The 27,394-nt window shown below is 34.5% G+C and overlaps 1 protein-coding gene across 3 annotated transcripts in view; it reads left to right on the top strand.

Annotated features, from left to right (window-relative positions):
* LOC149802224 (dedicator of cytokinesis protein 4-like) overlaps window positions 1-27,394 on the top strand; it is a 365,588-nt gene that overhangs the window by 199,224 nt on the left and 138,970 nt on the right. For all 3 annotated transcript variants that reach the window (XM_089956651.1, XM_089956650.1, XM_089956649.1), the window contains 3 exons: window positions 306-364; window positions 1,787-1,935; window positions 6,397-6,482. In XM_089956651.1, coding sequence (XP_089812777.1) covers window positions 306-364; window positions 1,787-1,935; window positions 6,397-6,482 — 294 coding nt within the window. The remainder of the gene's footprint in view (window positions 1-305; window positions 365-1,786; window positions 1,936-6,396; window positions 6,483-27,394) is intronic.

The following is a 27,394-nucleotide window of genomic DNA, read 5'->3' as shown; positions in this document are numbered from 1 at the left end:
GACAACGTAGACCCTGATCTGTTGGTGTGTTATGATGTGATAGATCAGGATCTTTGTTGCTTGCAGTTTGACTGGACATATAAGCAAGTACATATGGCAACATGTGCCTTGTGTGTTATAGAGCAATAGGATTTCCTGTGTAATACTAAATGGCAGATAAAAAAGCATAAAAAAGTCTGTAGTTGTTTGACTAAGTACGTATATTAAACATATAAGATGTACTAAAGACAGGTGTGCCAAAAAATTATATAACATTTCCAAGGTATTTAAATCTAATTATAATAAAAAGTTGTCTTTTATTGCAGGTACCATGATATGAGAGTTTTAATGGGAATCCAGATAGAGACATCATGGACATCTCTAGGTAACATAACTATTGCCTCCATTATGGCAATTCAGTTGGCCCAGGCCCTGAAGAAAAACAAATCAGCACAAAAAGTTAATTCAGCAGACTCAAAATTGAGAACCATTCTTTGTGTCTGTTGCCATTAAATCTTATTTGTGCATCGAAGTACAAACTGTAAGGTAGTTATAAAAGTTTAGTGACTTTGCACAGATCTTAATTATAAAAGACTATTCTAATAAAATTATATAATTATTATTAACTTTTTTGGGTGCACAGTATCATGCCTCTGGAACTAGGAGTGAAAACATGCCTTTATTGATATGCAGTAAAACCTGTCTATTGATATGCAGTAAAACCTGTCTATTGATATGCAGTAAAACCTGTCTCTGCCAACAAAAAGTGATATCTCATAACAGGTCTGTGCAAAAGGACCAGGTAAATAATGGGTGCACTTTTTGCATTTATTACCTGTGCATGAATAATATAGGGTAATATAGATAAAAATTTAGAAATATTATTTAACCTTTATGTTGAGAAACAGCAGAAGTTAACATCACATTGAAAATATATATTTATGCTGTAAAACCTCAGGTATGTGAACTCCATTTCAACTTCTTGTACCATGTAAAACCTCTGTATGAAATTAAGGAGGTAATTGGGGGTATTTTGACTGATGCTCCAGTCCCAATCAACATGCGTCATAAAAATGCACAGTCTGGAATTTCCATGTGTTAAAAATGTGTCACTTTTAAATTCTAAGCATCGAAACCTGAAGGTAAATGTCTGTTGAGAATCCTAGGGACATGTAAAACCTCACATATGTGAAGACCTTAGAGACCTGTAAAACCTCATGTATGTAAACACCTTAGGAACCTGTGAAATGTCACATATTTAAACGCCTTATGGACTTGTAAAATGTCACACATGTGAACACGTTAGGGACATGTAAAATCTTATGTATGAAACACATATTGTGGAATTGTAAAATGTCACCTATTTAAAAACCTTAGGGACTTGTAAAACCTCACATGTGTGAACACCTTAGGGACATGTAAAACCTCACACATGTGAACACCTTAGAGACTTGTAAAATCTTCTGTATGTAAACACCTTATGGAATTGTAAAATGTCACATGTGAACACCTTAGGAACATGTAAAACCTCAAATATGTGAACACCTTAGGGACATGTAAAATCCATATGTAAACACCTTATGAACTTGTAAAACCTCAAATATGTGGACACCTTAGGGATATGTAAAACATCGTGTATGTAAACACCTTAGTGTGTGTGTGTGTGTGTGTGTGCACTGAATGATCTTTGTGTCAAGACATATCAATTTATGTAGTTTATGAGTAAATTAATATAAGTAAAATAACCATTAATACCTTTTATCCTAGAGGTGTTAGAGCTAAAGAAGTGATATCATTTCTCTTGTAGGTGCCAATAAGGAGCAGTTTATACCTTCACTAATTGGTCCTTTCCTGGAACTGACCCTGGTCCCTGAAATGGAGGTTCGCAAGGCCACCATGCCAATCTTCTTTGATATGATAGAGTCTGACAGCAAACAGTGGGGAAATTTTGAGAGGGTATGTATCATAACTTAAATAACTTGGATAATGGAGTGTTAATTTGCTCACTTTGCACATCTGCAATTTTGAGTTTGATTCCATTTACGGTATATACAAGTTCATTTGGTGTCCTGTCTCAGTGTTGGCATATTACCATGTCATCTCCAATTTCCACCAAGTTAAAGATCATGTTACACATCTTAAAGATCATGTTACACATCATAAAGATCATGTTACACATCTTGAAGATCATGTTACACATCGTAAAGATCATGTTACACATCGTAAAGATCACGAATACATGATTTAAGTTACTGGAACTTAAGTAATCAGTGTAAAATGCAGTGTACAATTTATTCTTCTTCCTGGAGGTGTGTACCATTTTACCCAATATGGGAATAACTTACATGGAGGTGTGTACCATTTTATCCAAAATGGCTGATGTTTACAGCAGGCGTCAAAAGGCGCTTCCATGCGAATCTTGTAGAGGCGTCAAAAGGCGCTTCCATGCAAATGGAGTAGAGGTGTCCAAAGATGCTTGCATGAGGTAAAGGGGTAAAAGTGTATACAACAGACATACTTATGGAGTTTGACTATTTAATTCTGAGTGACAAAGTACACTGCAAATGAAACTGAGAAAAAGCATGCCAGCAGCAATGACAGCAGTTTTCCATTAATCTGGAATAGCATACAGTGATGCTATTAATTCATGAAAACGAAAGTTACCAGCAAAACTAACGAAGCTAAGGTATTAATCTGGCTTTGTTTTAAACTCTACATTAGCAAAGGGGTAGGTACTGCAAGGCCTCTTTGTAACCCAAAAATTCACAAAGTTTCAAAAAAGTTATTGATCTGATATTATCATGACAAAAAATGTATCAGTTTTTGAAAAACTTAAAATTGCAATTGATTTTTAAAAGTTATTTGATATGATATCATAGGCACATGCTCATGACATCACATTTGGCTGTAAAAGGGCCATATTGTGCTAAAATGTAACTTGGTGTGAGCAACGTTTTACTAGAATGTTGTTTTGACTGCTGCATGTGGACCATGCGAAAAATGAGCATATTAGAGCGCATCAGTCTTCATAAATACCTTGAATCTCTACAGTGGTCAAGTATTAACTACTTCTAATGTTTCTCCTATAATGAACGTATCAATAATTTTGACATATGGTAAAATTAATACATGTTTACTGTAACATTGTTACGATACATATGGAACAGTGCAACCATGAAATAAATATTTAATTTTGTTCATATGTTTGTCAAAAACAGCAAATTTCACCAAATGATGTCGGTGATAACATCATGCATAAGGGAAGCATTGTACACTGGAACAAATACATTTGTATTAATCAGTCTTAATGTAATTTTTGTTTTTTTTTCATACCATCCATTCCAGATATAATTAGAAACTAGTGCCAGTTCACTGATAATAAATGTATAAAAACTGATATCCTAAGTTGGACAAGTGCCTTGCACACTGTAAAGTTTACAGCTATTGTACTCTTACTCTCACTCTCTCTCTCTCTCACATTAATAATATAAACTAATCTTTTCTCCCAAATGATGATTAAACAAAACCGCTTTCATCGCTGATATTTTAAACATTTTTATTCATCTCTATACACAGCATCAGGAAACAGCCATTTTTGAATGTACAAAGTATTTTTTTATGAAAAATGATCAACAGATACCAAGGTTATCTATTCTGTCACAATTCTGGCAAGAATACGACAGAAGTCAGCACTAAACATATTCTTGTGCAAAGCATTTTAAATGAAAATGAAACTAGGTATCAGAGGTAATCAACCAAACCGAATATGGAAATATATGCATAATTTATAATCCATGAAGATAGGTTCCGCAATGGAGAAGAAAAGTTTAGACAATTTAATTGTTAATTTCGTTTATTAAAAGTAGTTCTGGATAAAAATCATATACATATTGAAGGAAGAGAGAGGGGCATATTTGTTTATATAAGTTTCATCTGGATTTGAGTATGGGCAAAAAATGGCTCTTACAGTACCTACCCCTTTGACTTGTAGTTTCACATTGACTTATAGGCCAAAACATACAGTATATTTATGTCCCCATCATAACTCTGGAGGGGACATATTGTGTTGCCTGTTTTATCTATCCTGTCCCCATTATCTCACACCACTCATGTTTTGCAGATTTAATTTCTGCTCAGTAATTTTTAAAGGACTTGATGGATTCAAACCAAATTTTGTATAATGTATTACTTCAGAAGACCTAGGACAAGTTCAGATTTGACCTTTTTCTAGCAAAATTTTAGTTATGGCTCTTGTTTGACTTAGAACTATGTCCTTTTTTTAATATCCTTTCAGTTCAATAACTTCTGAATGACTTCTGAAGGACTTCTTAGACTGAAAATAGGTGTTGGTAAAATGCTTCACAATAAGAATTCCTAGGTTATGTTTGATTTTCAATTATTGGAGAAATCGCTTCAGACTTATGGCACCTGGTTTAGACCTATGGCACCTGGTTTATTTCAGATTTGGCCTTTCAGTTCCACTCGGTAACATTTGAATGACTTCATGGATTAAATTATATTTAGTATCAGGTTTTACATTAGGAAGACATTCACTATTTTCTGAAAACATTTTACAGAGGTATACACATTGTTTTATTTAGACCTTTGTCCTTTTCATTCCACTCAGTTACTTTTTGAAGGACTTCATTGATAAAATTAAATTTGGTATGATGCTCTCAAGTTAAAATACCTAGGTCAGGTTCAAGTTTCACTGATATCAGGCATATGTTTATGGAGTTATGGCCCCTGTTTGATTTACAACTTTGCCTATCAATTTTGTTTCTGCTCAGTATCAGTAAAAGGACTTACAGATTTAAAAAGAATCTGATTTGTTAAGATGTTAAGAAAACTTAGGTCAAGTTTGAGTGTTACTGTTTTCTGGCAAATTTTTATGGCATTGTGGCCCTTGTTTGACTTTTGAAATTGTCCTTTAGTTTCTGCTCAGTAATGTTTAAAGGACATCATGTATTGAAAACCATATTTGGTATGAGGCTTTATGTTTTTGAAGATTTCATTATTTTGCTGCAGACTTTTACAATTTATGGCAATTTTTTATCTTTGACCTTTTAATTTCGCCATATTGGCATGGACAACTGTGTCATGTGGACACATTTCTAGTTTTGCTCTTTTATATATATATATATATATATATATATATATATATATATATATATATATATATATATATATATATATATGGACCCCCTATATGACTGTTGAAGTATAATTTTAGTTTTGCTTCAGAAGCAGTGCTGAAAGATATTCTGTCCATTAAATTTTCTTCTGACCCCTTAGATTTTCAGATGGCTCATTTTTTTGTTGTAATTATGCATTCTTTTATGTAGGAAAGGGGACCATTGGCCCATTGCGAGGGTTCACTGGTCCTCTCAGCTAGGGAGACTGCTGATTAAAGCATCATTTAAATAGGATACAAAAATGTGAATGACTAAACAATCACCATATTTATGCTTTTCTGCATACTTTTTTATTATGTTTTATAGACCCAATTTAAGGCTGAGTGTAATATGTTACCACATGTACAGTTACCAAACTTTGTGTTTGGCTTTCATTGGGATAAGTGGAAAGAATATTAATATCAGCATCAGAAGTTCAAGCTTACGGTCACTTTGGCTGCATAACATTAGTACTGCATCAGACCTGGACCAAGCTTTGTGGTTGGCTTTCACTCAGGGTAAAGAAGAAACTTAACAGTTTTGGGGTCAAAGGTCAAGGTCAATATGACTGAAGACAAAAATGTTTTTTGCATAATTTTAGTTCTATGCCACATATCTTTCCAAAGGGCTTGCTCTTAAGGTATGGAAGAGGCATCTTGATTTTGGTAATAAAAGGTCAAAGGTCATTGTTATTATGGTTCAACAAAGAATGGGATTCTGCAGATTAAATTTTGTTCTTTTTTGATGGCTTATAATTAGGGTAATAAAGAAACCTATCGATGCTGGGGTCAAAAGGTCAGAGGTCACAGTCAAAGTATATGTAATAAGAAAATAATGGTTTTCTACACACTAAGTACAGTTCAAGACTGCATACCTGTACCAAAGGTCGAGGTCATTGGTATCCATTAGTCCATCATGACCTACCTGTGCCTTTTAGAGAACTATTAAGCATGGAGCAGGCGTATAATATTAGTGCCATTCATGTTACTCTTATTTTATTGTTTTTGTCACAATAATAAGAAAAATTACCAAGTGCAATTTTGTGTTCATTGTTAAGTATGGAAATTAAAAATATTTCAATAGGAGCAAAGTGTTTGATAAGGATTAAAGCCTGAAAATAGTAATGATTTTATCTGTTTAAGAGAACAAAAAAATTAAAAAGAGATGAAAAGTTACAAACAATGCAGTGTGCTTTTTGGTTTTAATTTTCTCAAGTTACATTCAGACCCATTTTACCATGCAGGTTGCCAAAGAGATGATAGAGCGGTTGGACTACTTCATAACCAGAGGTCATGGGGACACGGCCTACAAGGATTTATTCCAAACAATGTAAGACTCTTGCACCTTTCTTTTCCTTCTCACACCTGATTATTCTGTGAAATAACAAACTACTACCTGTCTGGTCTGGTGTGGATAATAATGTTCATATAAAGTTGATGTAATATTGGTTGCTATTTATGTTATCATAGTTACTAGTGGTAATTTACGTCTGCTAATTTCAAATGTTTCCTGAAACATGATAATAGATTGATTTTGGAACCTAAAGACAAACTATGTATGATTGATGTTCTTAAGTAAAGATTTGTATAAAACCTTTGTAACAATCATTTAGATTGGTTAAAATTTGCATCAGGTGATGCAGAAAACTAGAAGTTTGCTATGTTTATGGAGTGTGTAATTGAGTTTTGTGCTCCATGACTTATGAGTCCTGTCAAATATAAAGTCCAGTTTTAAACTTTGAATTTTTAAATTTTTTCTTGATTATTTTAAAGTACCTATACTGAGAACAGGGTTCCCATGCTACCAGGAAATCAGGGAAAAGTAGGGAGAAATTAAAAACATTTCCCGATCATGAAAAGTCGTTGAATTTCACAAATATTGATGAAAATCAGGAAAAACCTGAGAATTTTCCACCACCACGTGACACTCAAAACAGTCACTTAATTGAGTCGTAATTAAACTGATCATGAGTTAAATTTATCAAGTTCTAACCATAATATTTGGAGGGTGCAGTATGGTACATTTGGATGCTTGCAGTAAACATAATGTGAGTCAGTCCAAACACTCAGTGGATTAGATTTGTCCAGTGCACTTTTATTTTCAAAGTCAGCTCGATATCCATATTTTTACTTACATGAAAGGTATGAAAACCATTCTAGCTTCACAAGAGGCCAACATGGTGGTGGCAAAGCATAGCTGCTTACAGATGGCCTAGGAAATTTTAAACGTTGTTAGATCGACTGATACATGCATGAAATCGATATGTTTCTGAGAAATTGTGAGTATTAAAATCATTGTGTCTTTAATCGGCTGAAAGACAAGATATATAGAATCTATGTTGGGGTTTGGACTGAGGCAAGGAAATCCCAGTCATGTGGCACATGAATGCAGATATGTTAATGAGGGCTGTGGTGTGACCGTTGCATCCGAAGTACACAGTATATACACATGAGCAAAGAAAAATAACAACGTAAAGCGTCACATAGTAATGAGGTATTATCACATTTAATATATGGATGTTATATGAAATTGAAAATAAATAATTAATATTTATTGCAAGAAACTGTTTCATTTTCATCAGTTCCAATTTTGAAAAGTTATATTGAAAATAATGATTTTATTGACACAGATAAATTCAGGCTTAAACTCTTTTCGTCACAAGACAAGATTTTAATTATTTGCGTTTATTGGGTTTTTTAAATACTGTACTAGGATTATAATTAAAGGTTTGAGAGGAAACAAAACTAATTTATGTTCATTATGTTGTTTCCACGTAGCAACATAAAGCAGGTCAGCAAGGCAAAGTTAGGTTTTCTATTCTGTACGTTGAAATTACTTTACATGCCAATTTATAGGAATATAATCAAATTCACTTCGTGTGATACATTTTGTGGTTTTGTACATGATCGACCTTTTCTGACTTAGGTGTTTTAGAGAGTCTTGAAAGAGAAACATATTTAGATTTTAAAAAATGCATGTTTTATAATCAAAAATGTTCTTTAATTCCATTCAGTAATAGTCATATGTGAACCTTGAAAAAATTAATTTCATCCTAGATAAACCCTGGAAATGACCTGGAAATTTATCTTTAGAAAAGCGTGGGAACCATGTTAGAAATTTGGTTTTAAAAAACAAAATTAAAGTATCAAGTTGTATTTAAAATTACTTATATTTGTGACTGGCTCTTGTCAATAAATGTAATGACTACAGAAGCTGGAACCAGTCTGATTGCTTCTGGCGATTGCATTGGTTGAACACCACAGGGGCTGGATAGAAATCCAAGGGTGATTCATATGCATCATCTTCAAATCAGTGGTACAGGGAAAAATTGAAAGGAAATAAGCTTTCTGCATCTGTAATTAATATTTTCTTGTACGGTCAGTAATTACAAAAAAAAAAATCATACCTGTCTGACATTAATTGTCAAACATAAACACTGGTTCTATTGAGACCCATGGGCTGTTCGGACATGGGGGCAAAATCAGTGTTTGTATCATAATATAACTTTGTTATGAATCAAATGGTGAATTACAGTTGTAGAAAAAATGTCAAAAATGAGTTTAAACAGGATGTGTCAGATAAGTATAGAATGTGTGGATATGTTTAAAATGTGTTGAAAAACTGACTTGTATATTCCATTATTAACTCCAATACTCAAAGGAATCATAATGATAGAATTGCATGAATTTCCTTGATGGATAAAAGTGATCTTTACTTTTTGGATTCTAATTGTGTTTATTGTGCTTTTGATCTTGATGAATCGGCCATTCTCCCAGAAAATGAGTCATATTTGTATTTTTTATACCCTATGGAGGGAGCTAATAGTGTTTCTGTCCCAGCCTGACAGAAATTTGGTTTCCCTGAGTGACTTTTAAAGGGTTAGATAGACTCCCCTGAGTGACTTTTAAAGGGTTAGATAGATTCCCCTGAGTGACTTTTAAAGGGTTAGATAGATTCCCCTGAGTGACTTTTAAAGGGTTAGATAGATTCCCCTGAGTGACTTTTAAAGGGTTAGATAGATTATATAAGGTTTACATTAAGATAATGTAGGTCAAGTTTGATTTAAACTGTTGTTTTTTCCAAAACAGTTTTACAGTGTTTTGGCCTATGATTACTCAGAACATTGCCTTTCAGTTTAATTTCAGCTCAGTAACTTTTGAAAGACTTCATGGATAAAATAAAATTTATAAGGATTTACATCAAGATGACCTATGTATACTTGCTTATAAAATGAGTCTAAATGCAAACTATTTATGTCCCTGAAAAAAATCTTTCATAGTGTGGATGAAAGAACTAGGCTAAGCTTAAGTTTAATTTTCTTTTTCTTATTATATAGCAATTGTTGGGTCCATAACTGCCAGTCATGTTATGTACAGAACCACTGTGTTGCAAGAATGATTGAAAATTGGATGAATCCATAGACCAAATATATTTGCTTATAAGTCAAGTCAGACTGCAAACAACAAAGGTCCTGATCTGCCATAGCATAATGTGCCTGCAGATCATGGTCTCTATTGTTTGTTCTATTGATTACTCCTAACAAGCTGCATAAACCAACATATGCAGACGCTTATGTGATGGCAGATCTGGGTCTGTGCTTTTTTGTAGTTGGACTCATCTTATAAGCGAGTACTGCTGCTGTTGCTGTAGTAGGGTTTAACGCCATTTTTTAGCACACGATAGGCTATACATGGCGGCCAGTATTAATGGTGGAGGAAGAACCCGGGAAAAGCCCAGAAAGAACCACCGACCCACGAGAAGCTACTGGCAAGCTTTCTCACACACCCACATTGACCGAATCCAAGACTCGAACTCACACAGACAGAGGTGAGATGGTAGTGATCCGTAACGGTGAGCGCTTTAGTATAAGCGAGTACATACTGTATGTGTGTTGATGTGGGGGAGGGGGAATGTAGGGGATCAACAAAATGCCAGCAAAATGTATAGTAATAATTTTCAGTTGATGTAAGTTAAATGTATTCTTCGACTTATGGTATTTGTGCATTTAGGCTTGTCAAATAATGTCACATCTTAAAAGGGAATAAAGATCAACTGTTAAGACTATTAAACTTTATGTTTTATTCTTTCAATACATATTATGTCATACAGACCATAGAAATAACATTGAAACAATGATGTAACACCCACATTTGATAAATATACTTGTCTATGGTCATTTCTGGTCAATTGTCATTTTCTTCCACTGCATTGTCATCAAAGTAAAGTGATTTAAAATGATGAAAATGCTCTGTCATTTTTGGAAATTAACTCAAGATTAAATTCCAACTGTAGTTGAAGCCAATGATTTTGGACATTACAAACATGATTCTTCTTTTCATTATGTAAATGAGAATCTATCAGTGACCATTTAATTCTGTATTATTATTGCATGACACACTGAACAAAATTGGGACACTTCATTTGCTAGTTTTGTGACAGATACAGCAGATGAACTTATCATATATCATTGTTTTTGGACATGTTTATTGACACATGTTTATTGACATGTTTATTGACACATTTATCAACACATGTTTATTGACACATTTATTGACATGTTTATAGAAACATTTATTGACACATGTTTATTGACACATTTATTGACATATGTTTGTTGAAACATTTATTGACACATGTTTATTGGCACATTTATTGACATGTTTATTGACACATTTATTGAACATGTTTGTTGAAACATGGATGGCAGCAGATTACAGTAGAGATTACCAGCTACATTTACTTCTAATCCATAACCATTATCAACCCAGTTTTTCTAAAAAATAGCTGACCTGCTCAGAAGTAATTTCATCTGTCCTGTGTGCTGTTATCAAATACAGTAGCTGACACAGATCAATTACAATAGTGGCTTATTATAGAAATGAGTAATTTTGGATGTGCTGTAACCTGCTAGGAATCTACTAACACAGATCAATTAAAGTAGTGGCCCATTAGAGGCAGAGATAATTATGGGTTTGCTATAGCCTGTTAGGAATCTACTAGCTAACACAGGTCAATTACAGTAGTGACTCATTTGAACCTTTAGCATGTTTTGGAATCTACTAGCTAACACAGATCATTTACAGTAGTGACTCATTTGAGAATTGAGTAATTGTGGGTGTCCTTTAGCATGTTTGGAATCTACTAGCTAACACAGATCAACATACAGTAGTGACTCATTTGAGACATGAGTAATTATGGGTGTCCTATAGCCTGTTAGGAATCTACTAGCTAACAAAGATCAATTACAGTAACGACCCATTAAAGGCAGAGATAATTTTGTGTGTGCTATAATCTATTAGAAGAATCCAGCTGACACGGATCAATTACAGTAGTGGCTCGTTAGAGGCACTTACTCTGTGCTATAGCCAGACTGGAATACAATAATTGACATTGATTGAATACAGTAGTGGCTAATTAGAGAGAAATGCAGATTTTGAAAATGCATTCTGCCATTGTCCAATTGAAATAAATGTTTTGGCTAATGGATGTTGAAAATTTTTATTTAAATTTTTGTTTTTATAATTTATAATTTTAGTCCCAGGGTTCCTAGCATAGCTGCATTACAGCAGTATCATTTATTTTCTTGGGTCTCATGGTGTTGACACACTCGTTTAAAGGTACGACAATTCGACTAAGATCCCTGTTGGTTCAGATAATGTCCTTATTCCATATGTGAACCAAACATAATTAGCTGCCTCATGCCTTAATGCAGTTAGCAAGCATTGTTAACATTTAATGTTTCCAGAGCGCATCTATTTGAAGATGCTGACTAAACAGAAAAACAATGGAATCACTCCTTTTTTTGAGTGTACATCATGTATGAGCAAACTTCAACTTTCTTAAAACTTATCAATCAAGTAGATTCATGCTGAATGGGTAATAACGGCTGATGTAAAAATGTGTGAAAGATCAAACCTGATTATCTGTGATTTAGAGAATTATGTATTTGTTTAAATTGAAGAATTTCAGGATTATTCCCCTGACAAACATTTGTGTATACCAGCAAACTTGATTGACATGATGTTGATTAAGTGACTTTGTCAAAAAATCATTGAAGTGTGGGTTTCATTGCTCTGCAGTTATTATATACTTAGTGTTTCATTAGTAATTGTGCTTCAGTCACTAGTTCAGTCATGTTGTTCACTATGATTAAGCATGCATGGATAAAAAGAAACACATCATCACAACTATTAAATTTTTTTTATAACAGTTTCATTTGAGTGAAGAATCTGTTTGATTAAGTATTAAATCAAATTTTCATATACTAGGATCATTTCTTACTCATTTATTTTCAGTAATATTAGTGTTTGATTACCTTGTGCTTTTTCTTGTTCTCTCTATCCTTTCTTTGTAGCAACCTACTGATTTAAGGCAGTGAATGGAAATTATAGCTAATGGATACCATATATAAATGTACATTGAAACAATATAAAATGCATTATAATTCATTTTTAAAGGGTTGAAATGAAAATTCTCAATGTAAATGCCAACATTTTATGAACAGATTACAGAAAAGATGTTGATTTATCATACAGCTTTGTTGATCTCTTGGAATGAAACACTGAAAATGGAGTGGTGTCAGGCTTCTTTATCATGTGTGACCAATTTTTCTCAAAGTCTTTAAATCTGTTGTTTGTGGCAACAATGAAATTCATGAGAATCAGTACCCCATTTACTATATATACTTGCTTGTAAGTCAAGTCCAACTGCTGGTGCATTATGTGATGGCAGATTTGGGTCTGTGCAGTTTGTTATGAGTAATTAGTAGAATAAATAACATGGACCCCAATCTACTTGGTCCATTATGCTATAGCAGATAAGGAGCATTGTTATTTGCAGTTTGACTCAACTTATAAGTGAGTGTATACAGAAAATTAGTGATACTGTACAGTACATATGGAATTGCCTTATACCAGTAATGAAGTGCACTATAATAAAGAAATGTTGTACCATGAATATTCAACAAGAGATAATTGTCATGAATAATCAACAGGGGAAAGTAACCAACAGGGATCTTAGTTGAGTTGTCCTACTTTTAATCAACTGGAGATAATTGATGTGAATTATTAACATTAGATAATTGTCATGAATAATTAACAGGAAATGATTGACATGAATATTTAACATGAGATAATTGACATGAATATTCAACAGGAAATAATTGATGTGAATAATCAACATGAGATAATTAATGTGAATATTTAACATGAGATAATTGACATGAATATTTAATAGGAGATAATTGACATGAATAATAAACATGAGATAATTGCCATGAATAATCAGTAATCAATAAGAGATAATTGACATAAATATTCAACAGGAGATAATTTACATGATTAATTAACAGGAAATGATTGATATGAATATTTAATAGGAGATAAAATTGACTTGAATAATCAACAGGAGATAATTGCCATGAATAATAAATACGAGATAATTGACAGAAATATTAATTTTTTTAATGTCAGATTTAAAGAAAGGTAAGTAGTTAAAGCAGAGCTGCAACCTAATGCCTAACGGTTATGGTCTTTCTAGTATATTTGTGTAATAAGTAAATACAGTCTTCACCTGTTACATCACCATGCATTAAGCCTTCACCCTCATTTATTACTGACAAATTGAAAAAAATATATTTCTGACTTTATAAATATTACGTTATACTCTCATCCTTGCCTGCTGGCATCCACCAGTCTAAATGCCAGAATATGCTATATTACCTACCAATTGTCTTCAACACAAGTTGATTCCACAGGTATCACGATTCTCATTCTGTCTTTTAATAAGTCTTTCCAAGAGAAATTGCATCCATCCATCCATTATTATCCACATTGTCATTCTGCCATCAAATAGATTTCCTGGTCACATTACATTAGGATAACTTTCTTTCCTACCTCTGAATCCATTCCTCCCTGAAAGTCAGAAAAATGTTTTTTTTGTCTATACATTATATTGACCAAGGGAACCAACTCTTACAGGTTATCCCCCTTTCTACCTGCTTGTTGTCTACCAATTTACCTTGTTTTAACCAGATTTTACTATAACCACACTGTAATGATGTCCTCCAGACAATCTAGTTACATTCTATGCTGGATAACACACCAAAGGAAAACATCCATTAGTATGGCTTTTCGTTTACAACATGAACAAATTTATTTTCTTCATTTGCAGCTCTTAGCATTTTTGTCCATTTAGATATGGAACTCATAGCACATATTAACTTGTGTCGTTCTCCCAGATAAATTGAAAGTACAGCTCATCAGTCAGAGAAAGCATCAGACAAGACATTGTTTCAGCGAGAAAGTATCTTAGAGAATCTTGGACTACTTAATGCAGGGCTGGATCTATTACAATACCAGTTTACTACTGGACCTGTGGTGGTCATTGGCATGTGGATTCTTCAAGAGAAAACTCTTCCTATGAACTGTGTCATACAGAGTTTTCCCTCCAGGAACCTTCCATATGGTATTTGCACTTTGGAGCCATTAAATGCTTGAGATTTTGATTTCATTTTTCCACAACTCTACCACAGAAGCATGGACTGTACATGGTCTTGTAATCAGCTGTGAAGTAATGTTGGCATACATCTTCCCTCCATCAGTTTTGATTATGAAAAGTTAAGAAATGAAGTAGCTCTGATTGCCCCACTAAGATGAAACACCCTGGATCAACAATCTGCTTGATTTAGCCACAGACATGACCCAGACAAGTCATAGTGACCAGTCTGCTGAAGCAGTCAAGATCAAAACTAATCCATCCATATCCAAACAGATTCCTCCTTTACTCCTGGCTCCTTTTAGGGATGTCCTGATTGTAAAGGAGTTTAGAGCTTCAGTCATGGAGAGGATTGCAACAGCAGAAGATCCTTCACCTTGAGGACACACAAGGGGAAATCGTGTTGTCACATCAGTGAGGTCACACCACTCTGGGCACCCATTCCCCAATGGTGGACTTCTTTCTCTTCTTTAAAGACAAGAAGTTAGTCCCATCACAGTCAAGGTATAACATTCCATGAACTCAGACATATTCAGACCAAATGAAAGAGATGATTTGGCCACAAGAAGGTAATCTTCTACTTGTGGTCCAATTCTGGCATATCAAGACCACACTCACTCACAACATTTCCAGTGGAATCTCTCCTGAGCCACCACCACCACCACCCATGCAAAGAAGCAGCTATCATACATATGATATATATTGGTCTGAACCACATACAGTTCCGCTCTAATGGTGGAGTTATTCTAAAACACAACCTAGTTCCTTCCTAAGACGTGCTTGCTGCCACTAGTCAGCCAACAATAACTATTCATTCCCTCTTATTGATCAACCTGTCAAGAGAAGCAAAGATGCAGGAAGCTGGACAGTCACTAAGATGTTACTGTAGATGCACCGAAAATATCCACATCAACTCTGAAAGACTATTCCTACTGCTGAACACAAGAATGCAAGACAAAACTATTGCTACCCTATGGTCTTAAACTAAGTACTAGAAAAGACAAAATCGACAAATTTTGTAAAATTCAACAAATAATTTATTTCCCTGGAGAAAAATGTGTAAATTAAAAAAGAACTTAAATGTCTCAGTTTGACATAGCATAATCAGTTGGCTTGCATATCCAGTCTACCTTCTCTTATTCACATTTGCATGACATGGCCTTGCTAAGGAGAGAACCAAGTTTTGAGGTAGTGGTAGCTGCACTGACAGCAACCACTCCTCATTAATGAAAGCACAACCCTTGGCCCAGACATGAATTTGCCACTTTTGCTGGATTCAACTAGGAAACTTGATGGTGAGACAATAATCAAATCGAGAATCCCACAGGGATCTTCCCCGCATGTATGTAATCAAATTGTCTCTTGTTTTTCTAAACTAACATTAGAAGTTCATCTTATTTTATAGAGCAATCATGCATCTTTTGGGTAAAATTTGGGTCAGATTTCCTCTTTCTCTTACCTATTCTGCGAATGTAATTTGATCAGGTAATGTATTTGATGGAGAAAGTAGATTTTTGTAGTAAATTATGTTTCTTTAATAATACTTACTTGGTAACATGACATATAATCCCTCCCACCCTTCCCCTTAATGAGAACATCCTTTAACATGTTGCTTAAGTAAAATATTGATTTAGACTGGGTGTAACAGGTATCATGGTACCAATTGTTTTTCCATAGACCTCATGTAACAGGATTTGACCTGAATGGATGCTTGGATTAAATGACAGCACAACACATTGTGATGAAAGATGGAAGTTTATGAAATGAATTAATAAAAATATGTACAAATACATGGTGGTTCTTTCAAGCTCTAAAAACATGACTCATTCACTTACTTTACACAAACATTCACAAATGGGAAAACAAAAATGTGATTCATATATTCAGATGTAATGAAAGTAAGATTCATATAATCTCATGTAATGAAGGTAACTCAATTGTACTCAGTTGAAACACACAATATGTTTCATGTACTCAGTTGAAACAACATAATTGAAACAAATATGATCAATTGTAATCAATATAACAATTGTACCAAACATGACTCATGACTCATAGTCATTTGTACAGTCCATGCGATTCATAACCATGTATGACTCATATAAATACTTGTATAAACTTGCAAACAAAACATTTTGACCTGGTTTATATGTCCAGTGTCAAATCACACAGTTCTCCTGAATTCTTGGGTTGGCCCACATTTGTATTGGCCACACACCCCCACCCTTCATCGATCCAACATGCGCACAAGTTTACAAATGAGCACTTCCATCCTTGTGTGGCCTAGATGGTTGCACCTGCTTCCATCCCAATACAGACAGTCAGACCAACGGCCTGATAAACCCGCACATGCACACACACACTAGCACACTCACACATGCCTAAAATAAAACCAAACTAGTCATAATTACAGGTATGGAATTAAAATCTATAGACACATGCTACTAAATTAAACTCTTAATAGCAACTTGTAACAGTTCAGAAGTTCATAACATTTCAAATACGCATAGTGATAAAGGCAACATATTATGCTACATCATTAAAACTGAATATGCTTCGTGTATACCACATTTGAAAAAAAAATCATAAAAAATACAAAATGTGACCTAGATATGAATTAACATAATGTAGCATGTTGCCAAGATGCACAACTTTTTTTTAAGCCTAACAGAAAGTACAGCTCTTACATAATGCACCAATCACAGCTATTTTTTTTTTTCTTATTCTGAATACAATGTTGAACCTACACCTTAAGCTCTGCCCACCTGGGGTTGTACAGTTGGTACCATTATACCAACAGAAGTCACCTGTTAGGTACAGAGGAGAGTTAACATGTAAGAATGGCTTCCCATTGTCTACATAATGCTGACAGACAAACATTTTTCCATCTTTCCAGGAGGACTGGATATGGATGTAGTAAAGACAATTAACCTAATGTAATGTGCTCAGGCAAATATTAATGGAGAAACATAATGCTTTCTAGTGCACTAAAAAAGAAAACCTTTCAGGGTAACTGTGAAATTTGTAGATATAATGGACCAGTGGTCCAAATGTGACATTTTGCTATTCATTATTCTCAGTTTCAAGGTTTATAACCTATTTGTTGACTTCTTCAGTGGCCTAAGTCATTAGAGCATCTGCCTCGGATGTGGGAGGTCATGGGTTTGAGCCCTGGCCAAGTCATACCAAAGACTTATAAAAATGGTACTAGCAGCTACCTCGCTTGACACTCGGCATTAAGAGGTTGGTGTTAGGACTGGTTGGCCTGGTGTCAGGATAATGTGACTGAGTGGGACATGATGTTCTATGTCTGCAGCATGATGCCCCAGTGCTGGACATCACTATAAAGTGCCACACTGCAGACATCGTGGCAATATGACTGAAAATGTTTTAAATCTACGTTAAAATTCCAAATCTCTTAGTTATTTGTCTGTTTGTCTGCCCATCGATCCATCTGTTACGGACAATTTCATTTCCAGACTAAACAACCACACAAATTATTGCTGTGAAATATGCCGTGTGTATTAGACTGGTGGTTTAGATGTGCCTTTTGCAATTCACGATTCTTGAGTTTAAATATTTTTTATATTTCATCCATTTGTTAATCTATTTCTTCATCATTTACATTTGTTTCCTGGAACATAACTTTAAAACCACTCAAAATATCACTTTGAATCATATTGCATGTTTTAGACTGGCAATCCAGATGTTCATTTTGCAATTCAACAGTTCAACGGTTTCAATATTTTTAATGTTTTAATCATTTTTCCAGACATTCATCCAGCCCTTATCCTTACTTTTGTTTCCAGGGCATTATAAACTCTACATGATTTTTATGTCAGTGAAATGTTGGTATATATAATTGCTATTCACAGTTCTTCAGTTTCAATATGCTATTGACAATTTTTCATTTTTTATATGCAATTTACAGTTCTTCAGTTGCAATATGCTATTCACAGTTCTTAAGTTTCAATATGTTATTTACAGTTCTTCAGTTTTTATATGCTATTTACAGTTCTTCAGTTTCAATATGCTAGTTACAATTTTTTATTTTTTATATGCAATTTACAGTTCTTCAGTTTTTATATGCTATTCACAGTTCTTCAGTTTCAATTTGCTATTCACTATTCTTCACTTTCAGTATTTATGACATTTTTGTCTGTTCATCATCCAGCCACCATTCATATTTTCATTTCTGGAGCACAACTTGCCATGCCTATCACATTCCCATATATTTTGTAAATGCAGACCTCCTGTGTATTAAATCTTTGACAACTCTTTCTGCCTTCATCATACCTTCCTTATCCCTAGTGTGTGTGTATATGTGTGTGTGGTGGTGTGTGTGTGTGTGTGTACTTAAAAGTGTGTTTTGAGGTCCCAAGAGAGGTTAGTGCACATGATTCAAAAAAGCAATGTTGTCTAATTGAGAATAAACTATCTTTTCATATAAACCTTTAGAAAATTACTAGAAATTCAAATCTCAGTAAAAGAAAGTAACATGTTTTATTCAAAGCATTTCATATACTTAGAAAGAAATAGTTGGTAGATTTAGCACTATCAGATATCATCACCATACACGTGTGCCAAGACTGAATTAATTAAAACCACTCTTACATTAAATAAAAACATGCACCAAGTTTAAGTCTTTTAAATCCACTGAATGGCAAAATATAGGCTTAATTAGTTGCAGTCTTTGCTACTTTCATAAGTTCAGTAGGGGCTTTGAAGGTAATGCAAGTGTCCTAGTGTTCATCTTTGCACTCACGAGAGACTGGACGGTACTGTTATTAAAACTTTCCTGCTGGATCATCTGAGTGAATCCTGGTCAGAACTGGGTTGTTCTTGACAACCATAATGTTAGCATTGTCAGAACTGTGTTTGCTGCAGTTTGAGTTTTTCCACAAGCTATGTATGTCTCTATAGAAAAATGAACATACATCACAATTATGACTGACCATTTCATTGGGGGGAATGAGGGAGGGGACATAATATTTTCAGGTTTGTTGGGGGCTTTACAGGTAATAACAGCAGTAACAAAGGCCTCTGTACAGTTAAAGTCTTAATGCTTTATTGACACAGAGTCAATCTATTTCATGGCTAAAGTCATCATGAAAAGCAAGTGGCAGTTAATGGTTAATATTTTAACAAGATTAAGGTAATGAGTAATAATAAAGAGAAGTACTGTTGAATTCAGCATGTTAAATATGTTACGTAACAGGTGATGAACATCGTACACTCCATCGTACAGGTGTTGCTCTATTTTGATGAACATCGTACAGTCCATAATGACTTGGCTTGATATGTTGTCTTGCAGTATGTGCAAAGAATTAAAAGTTCCCTCCCCTTGCCCATCTCGGCGTTACACAAAGTAAAACTCTGTCTTCCAGTTCTGAAACTTATTTTTGCTGAGCTCTGGTTGCTTTCCTGATTGCTTATTGCTTCCTGAATCACCTTAAAAAATGAATCAACACTATTCTGACAGTTGAATTAAGCATGCTTTGTGTTTTATAAATGGAGTAAAATCTGACTTCAGAGAGACTGTTCACAAACTTTCCAGTAATTTGGAATACAGATGGTTTAAACATTCTCATTCAAGGCAGTGATATGTAATAACTTTTGTTTTTATGCATCCATCTAGCACAGGTACTTTTGTTCCAATATCTTGTTGTTGCTCTTGTATTACTACAGAATTACATATAGCAAACATTTTTAATGTATATAGTTATGTATGAACTTACAGAAGTGGAGCTTAAGCAGTGTAAAGTACCACTCACAAGGCTACATAATTTATTAGCATCTACATTTTCCATTCTTTGATAAGTTTGTATCATTTTGAAAACTGAAAATAGTTGAGCAATGGGAAAAAATAACAAAGAAGCATCAGTCATTAATTTCCAATTACATATCATATGTACTTGCTTATAGGTTGAGTCCAACTGCAAGCTGCACAGACCCGACTTATAAGAGTGATATGGTTGTAGTATATTGAACTACTTTGAAACCAATCCAGTGACATGAAATAAACAAGCAATCCCCATAGTGATGTGCACTCTCAATCAGCTTGTACACGATATCACCAGAAGTCAGTCAGCTACTCGTGCATTTGTAGGCTTTGCCCCATCTGATGTTAGTAACAAACTTATCCAGTAAATTTTGTTTCTCATACTCACTGCTCCAACATGTTAGCTGTTTGTATCAAGCATCTGGTACAACCTTGAAAACATTTTAAAAATCTGACCTTTCAAAATCATATATATTGATTTCAGCGATCAGATATAATTTTTAGTGTTTTTGGTAGACATTTTTCTTTTCATTGTACTACTGATGGCTGTAGTGGTATTATAGCATCCTGTAAGGGTTGAGAGTGAAAGTATGAAGCACCTGTTAAATATACACTAATTAGGGCTGATTAGTTACTATGATTAGCCTGTTAGCCAGAGATTTATTGAGGCAGACTGCTGATCTGAAAGTGGGAGGAGAGATTGTATTTGCTCATAAATCCCTGATAAATGAGACAGCAAGGGCTACTGGGACCACTCATTACCATATATATCCACATATAGGGTACTGTCAAACTAGGAATATTTGAACTGCATGTACTGTAGTGCTGTAGCCAAGAATCCTTGAAGGACATGAGTAGTGGGTAAGTGTGTGGGATTTCATTCCACTGTGCCACAAATTAAAGTTAATTTAGATCTGTTACAATTTGCACAGCACTTCTTTACGGAGATTTTACCAAACCTTATATATTTTGTTTTAAACTGTTTGTCGGACATTCAAAACCAAAGGGACAATTATTTCATTACGCTTGTTGGGACACAAGCAGACATATAGAAATAGGATACACTTTTCATTATTAGACATATTTCTTTGCATATTTTGATCTCTTAGATCAGGTGGTCCAACATTTTGTTCACTGTGGGCTACATTGACCAAAAATTTAAAGTTCATGGGCCATACATACATACAAACAGACAGACACACACACACACACACACACATATACATAGCACTGACCTTTCGTATGAGCCTGGGCCACAAAAATATTACCTGCGGGCCTGTAGTTAGACCACTCTGTCTTAGATTGCTCATTGTTTGATTAGGGTTAGAATGGTCTATTTGTGGGTCATTGTTGCAAGCCACATTTCGTAATCCCTACACTACTTTATTACCCATGGATGCCTTTGTGGATATTTCCTTGTTTGTTATGAACATACATAAACCAGTTTGACCAATCACTGCAAGCATGAGTAAATTTTTCTTGCCTTTGTGACCCAGCATGATTTCATGCTGTTTAAATGAGCCAATCAAAGTTTCTCTTTTAAAGAGAGTCACTTATTGATTAATAAAATGGGCACTTTATTCAGAGATTACTTAGATCATGTTGTTGATGATGTATTTTTGTTTTTCTGCAATAATGAAAAAAGCAAGGAAATTTCAGTACAGACATCTTAGATGATTGTTGCCACGGATTGTTACAATATATGTTGGTAATGGACCGACCATGCAACTTTCAGAAGGTGGAGGGGTGCATGGGATATTTTTTTAATTTACTCCATGATCGATCATTTTCCTAATGATATACTGGGTAGTGGATATAACAGGCTATGTTTGTTATAAATCAGAGCAAGAATATTTTTCAGCTTTTTTGAGATTTGGAAGGGTGTTTTCCCTAGATATCCCTGATCCTTTTTTTCCTGCATCCCTCAAAAAGTTAAATTATGTACCCCTAAATTATATTGCCAGTCTGCATAAAGGAAGTCTGTTTACAGAGGGTCTGGTGTGTAGATACTTCATGACATAAAATATGGTACAGCATTAGTGTATTTTGAATTTTGATAATTGCCAACCAGACACTGTTCCATGCAACAGAAGGTACAGGCAAGTGAATCTGTGTGGACCATATGTTCTGTGTAAAAATTAAACACCACTAATGTTATTGTTGATAATACTCTGCCTCACTGCTAAGATTGCAGGAACAATTTCTGCAATTATGTTTTGCATTAGAGTAATCCCAGGTAATGAGTTTTTAGATGCAGCTCCATGCTCCAGACACTTTCTAATTTGTATAGTCAGTGTTTACAGAGCCTGGTGCTTGTGATATCAGGCGCCAGTATATTCTTCTTAAATATGTGTGAAAATATAAACCTCAATCAAAATGTAATTTTTCCATGGCATAATGTACTGTTATTTATGATTTCCATTATAGATTATTGCAATATTTGAGGTGCTGAAAAACTTGCTTCTTTTATGTTAGTTGCAGTTTTAAGAAAGACAAATTGTTTTATTTCTTGATGTTGAAATTGTTGAAGAAATACAAATTTAAACACTTTTTATATTGGTACTCTAATAATTTACCATGTTTAAGATCCATAAAGCCTTTTATAAATTTTTGAGAATGTAGTTCAGTGTAACAGTGATTTCTCTGTTGTACACACTAAAATTTTATGGTGTCTTACCATAATCTGTCAATATTTTAAGGAACCAAACATTTTATTTTGGATGGGTGGGAGGATACTGGTTCAGATGGAAAGCCCAACCCCCTCCTCCCTAGAAAAATTAAGTGGTTGGCCCAAAATGCATACTGGGGTTAATGCCAAAGAAAATTGCTTCTACCTTCACTTTGGGCCAGTCTGTATTTAATTTGCACAAAGATCGGATCAGCACAAGTAAAGAATCTCATCTGAATTTATTTGATTTCAAGTGAGAAATCGATTCCAAGAATTTAGAATCAAATACATGGTCAGCAAATATACAATCTTCAAAGAAAATTGGACATGTTATGATAGATGCTGTTGAATTTCTACAGAAAAATGCCCTCCTTCCCCCTCCCCCCCCACCCCGCAACTGGCATCTTTTATCTGTTGAACCTTTTAAAGATTGATCCTTAATGAAACAAATCCATCTTTTTATCCATGCAGGAAGGTTCCACAGTGGTGTAATGGTTTAGGCATTGGACTTGTGACCCAAAGGGTGTGGGTTTAAATTCCCATCATCAGATCAATGTGGATTGACTACTGTGGTCACTGCAGTGTGACTGTGGACAAGCACTCTACTGGTTACATTTTGATAGTCCAAAGATTCATTGGTTTGAAGGTCGTCAGTCCAAACAAAAGGTTCAGTGGCCCTTAGGTTCAGTGGCCCAATGTGCATTAATTGGAAGATTCATTAGTCTGAAAAAAGTTTCATTAGTCCAGAGTTCAGTGGTCTGAAGGTGCAATGCTCTGAAGGTTCATTGGTTTGAAAGAATGGTTCAATGTTCAATGTTCTGAAGGTGCATTGGTCCGAATTTTCATTGATCTGAAAGAAGGCTTCAGTAGTCTGAAGGTGCAACAGCCTGAAGATTCAAAATGGAATGAAAAACTCGTTATTGATCCAAATTTGATTGACTGGATCACAGGTTTATTGTTTCAAAGAGTCCTGGTTAGTTCAAAATAAAATCAGAAAGGAAATTCAAACAATATATTGTTGTTTTGATTTAAAGACACCTAATGCACACAAAAAATAAAGATATATAATTAATTTTTGGTAGAGACTTTAGGACATAAAAACTGATTTCATGTTTTGGCTGGCAATCATGTTTGTTGCATAATATTTAAATTTTAGTCCTTTTTTACACTGAATCTGGACAGGAAACTTTCACCAGTTGCTTTCTGGTTATTTTTCCCTATCTTTTTATTATCAGCCAAATTATAGTCCTGGCAGTGTATCTGCTGCCGCTCCAGTTCAGTTGCTTTTTAAGTGGGTGTTTTCCCCCAAATATCTATAAATTGAATATTAAGTAATGATCATTGCAGGGCTGGTTCAGGTCATGTGTGTGTGTGTGGGGGGGTGGTTTCCAAAATTTACAAAGGGCACTAATTTTGCTCGAATTTGGGCACTAATGCAAAAGTTTATGTGTATATTTACTGGATGTATGCCTAATACCTAATAAATGTGTGCAAGAATTAAATGATGGTCAAATTTCAAGTGACAAGTGACTGTACACTTTTGTGTGTGTACTTATTTCTTAACCTGTGGGGGGTGGGCAACACCCTGGACCTCCCTAATCCAGCCCTGTGTTGAATGGCTGTTTGATCAGTATTAGAAATATTACTCATAAAGTCATTGCAGTCATCTAATCATCTGACAAAATAACTTTAGATATATTCAGAATCCACAAATTTTCTATCATCTCCATTTACCTTTTTGTATACACCTGCCATATAGTGGAACATACATTACCGGTAATGTTTTTTTGTCTGTCCATCTATGTTTATATTCACTCAGTGGTGTGTTGTGTACCACACTATGGCTCATGGTTCCAGTCTCAAGGTCAAAGGTTCAAAGATCAACATAGATATTTTCTTGTCTGCTGCATACTGTTTGAACAAGCAGAGGGTTTTTGATAAAACTTAGCATGTGTGACTTACTAAATAAAGGCCTGCCACTTCAAGTCACATAAAAGATTCAAAGGTCAACAGAGGGGTTTTAGGACTAATTACCATTCAAACCAATAAAATTATATTCGATATATTGAATATTCAAACCAATGAACCCATTTTCAGATACCTTCAGACATATGAACCTTTTTTTCTGGTATTTTGCTGACTACTGACCCTTCTGACCAATGAACCCCTTGCTGTCAAAAACTTTCATACAAAGACCTTTCAGGCTTGTGAAACTTTGAAACTTTTCCTCTGAAGTTATGAACCCTTGAATCAATGAAGCTTTGGACTATTGAATACCATATTCTTCAAACTTGTAAGGCCTTGGAACAATGGAACTTTTGGCAAAAATGTCAGAAAATAGAGCTCTTGTACAAAAATGATTCAAACTTGTAAACCTTCAGAACCTCAAGCATTACCACTCTACTTGCAACAACATGGTAATACCATTTGATTGATTGATTGATTGATTATTGTGATCTCTTTTTTCAAGTGTTGTTCACTGGAAATGTTGATAGAAATGTGAAGTATTGTAGTCTCAGACTGACATAAAACATTTTCAGCATGTAGAAATTCATTTGCATTATCTCAATCTATCAATCATTCAGTCTTATGTTTCACTTGGGTCAGTGTTTTCTGAAGTGTCTGTTGAAGAAAAATTCAGTAGCTCTAAATGAGGGAACATTTTTCCAAGTAGTATTTGCTATGGTGTTTTCCTATTTAAAGAAAAACAACAGTATATAATTATTTTCTTAACAAGTGCCCAAATTTATTTGTGCAAATTAAATATAGGCTGTGAAGGTTAAAGCAGTTTTCCTAGTCATTAACCATAGAACACATTAACATTTTGCGATTATAATGAGTCAAGAGTTAACATAAAGGTGTGATTCTGTTCTATAGAGAAATAATTGCTTCATTCTTAAATTTCACAACAACAAAAAACAGGAGGTGGGGAGGCTTAATGGCTCTCAGAATGAACATTAAAAGACTAAGAGTACATACCTGCTATTAGGTGATTTATAATGTATCCCCTTCCTGGCTATTCCCCCCACCCCACTATAATTTATTGCATAACAATTTACAAGTCGGATCCCCCTGCAAACAGGATAGCACTGATTTAGAATGTTGAGGAAGATTCAGGCATACCAACCTGGAAATGTATGTGGAAAAACAGTCATCAATACTATCAAGTAACATGAATGCTAAGTATGACTGTTTGAAACTCAGAACTTCATTTGATTTGTGTATTGCTGTAAAAAGAGCTTCATACAAGACTGAAAGTCAGCACATATTGAAGAAAAAAAATACTTTTGAGTATTTGAGGTACCAGTGTATCATAAGATTTTGAAGCACAGACAGTGGTTCTTGAGAAGGTTCATATATTATTTTGGTGAGATTAGGAAAATAGTATAAGAAAATTAATACGTTGAGTAACTTATTTATTGTAGTTATTTTCTTTAACTTCGGTATGATCTACACTTTCATGCTTAAATTTATGACAGAAACAATCGTTAGACTAATCTCCCAGATTGTGAACTCTGATTTTCCTGATTTGACCTCAGAAAATTTGGTATATAGGTCAGTAGATAAAACAACATAGACCCTGATCTGCCATTGCATTATGCAGCACGTTTGTAATTGGACCAGACTTATAATGTAGTATAAACGGTAATGTGATTTCCTATTATTTAATGCTTACCATAATTCTTGTTTAAAGTGCATTACCAGGATACATCCTGGTTAGAATATCTTCATTCTAAGACTCTCTCAGTATAATGTTTGTCATTTTGATGACTTTAATGAGCATCCTATTTCGAACATTCTGCAATGACCAGCATTATAAAGAGGGATCAGTATCTGGGGGGTCTTCAGACAATCATTGACTGAAATGCATCTTCAAGAAGCTAACTTGGTATAATATTTTTCTTGTTGGCCCCTTAGGGACTAAGAATTTTTCTTGTTGGCCCCTTTGGGACTAAGACTTTTTCTTGTTGGCCCCTTTGGGACTAAGAATATCAAGAGATGTGTAAAGATGACACAATCCTCCTTTCCCTGCTTACATAAAGACTTGAAAGTTTGGTATGTGCTCACCTATAAAACAAATCCAATTGCAAACAGCACAGACTCAGATCTGCCATCGCATAATGTACCTGTAAGTCTGGGTCTTTTGCAGTGTGTTAGGAGTAATCATAAGAAAAAAAGCATTGACCCTGGTTTGCAGGTTCATTATGCTATGGCAAATCAGGATTTGTTTCTTGCAGTTTGACTTGAGTTATAAAAGTGAGTATATACAGTACTCGGTAATCCAACACGCAGATT

The sequence above is a fragment of the Sinohyriopsis cumingii genome, chromosome 4 (genome assembly GCF_028554795.1).
Source record: "Sinohyriopsis cumingii isolate HCF-2022 chromosome 4, ASM2855479v2, whole genome shotgun sequence".
Classification (NCBI taxonomy): domain Eukaryota; kingdom Metazoa; phylum Mollusca; class Bivalvia; order Unionida; family Unionidae; genus Sinohyriopsis; species Sinohyriopsis cumingii.
This window is presented reverse-complemented; position numbering and strand designations above follow the sequence as displayed.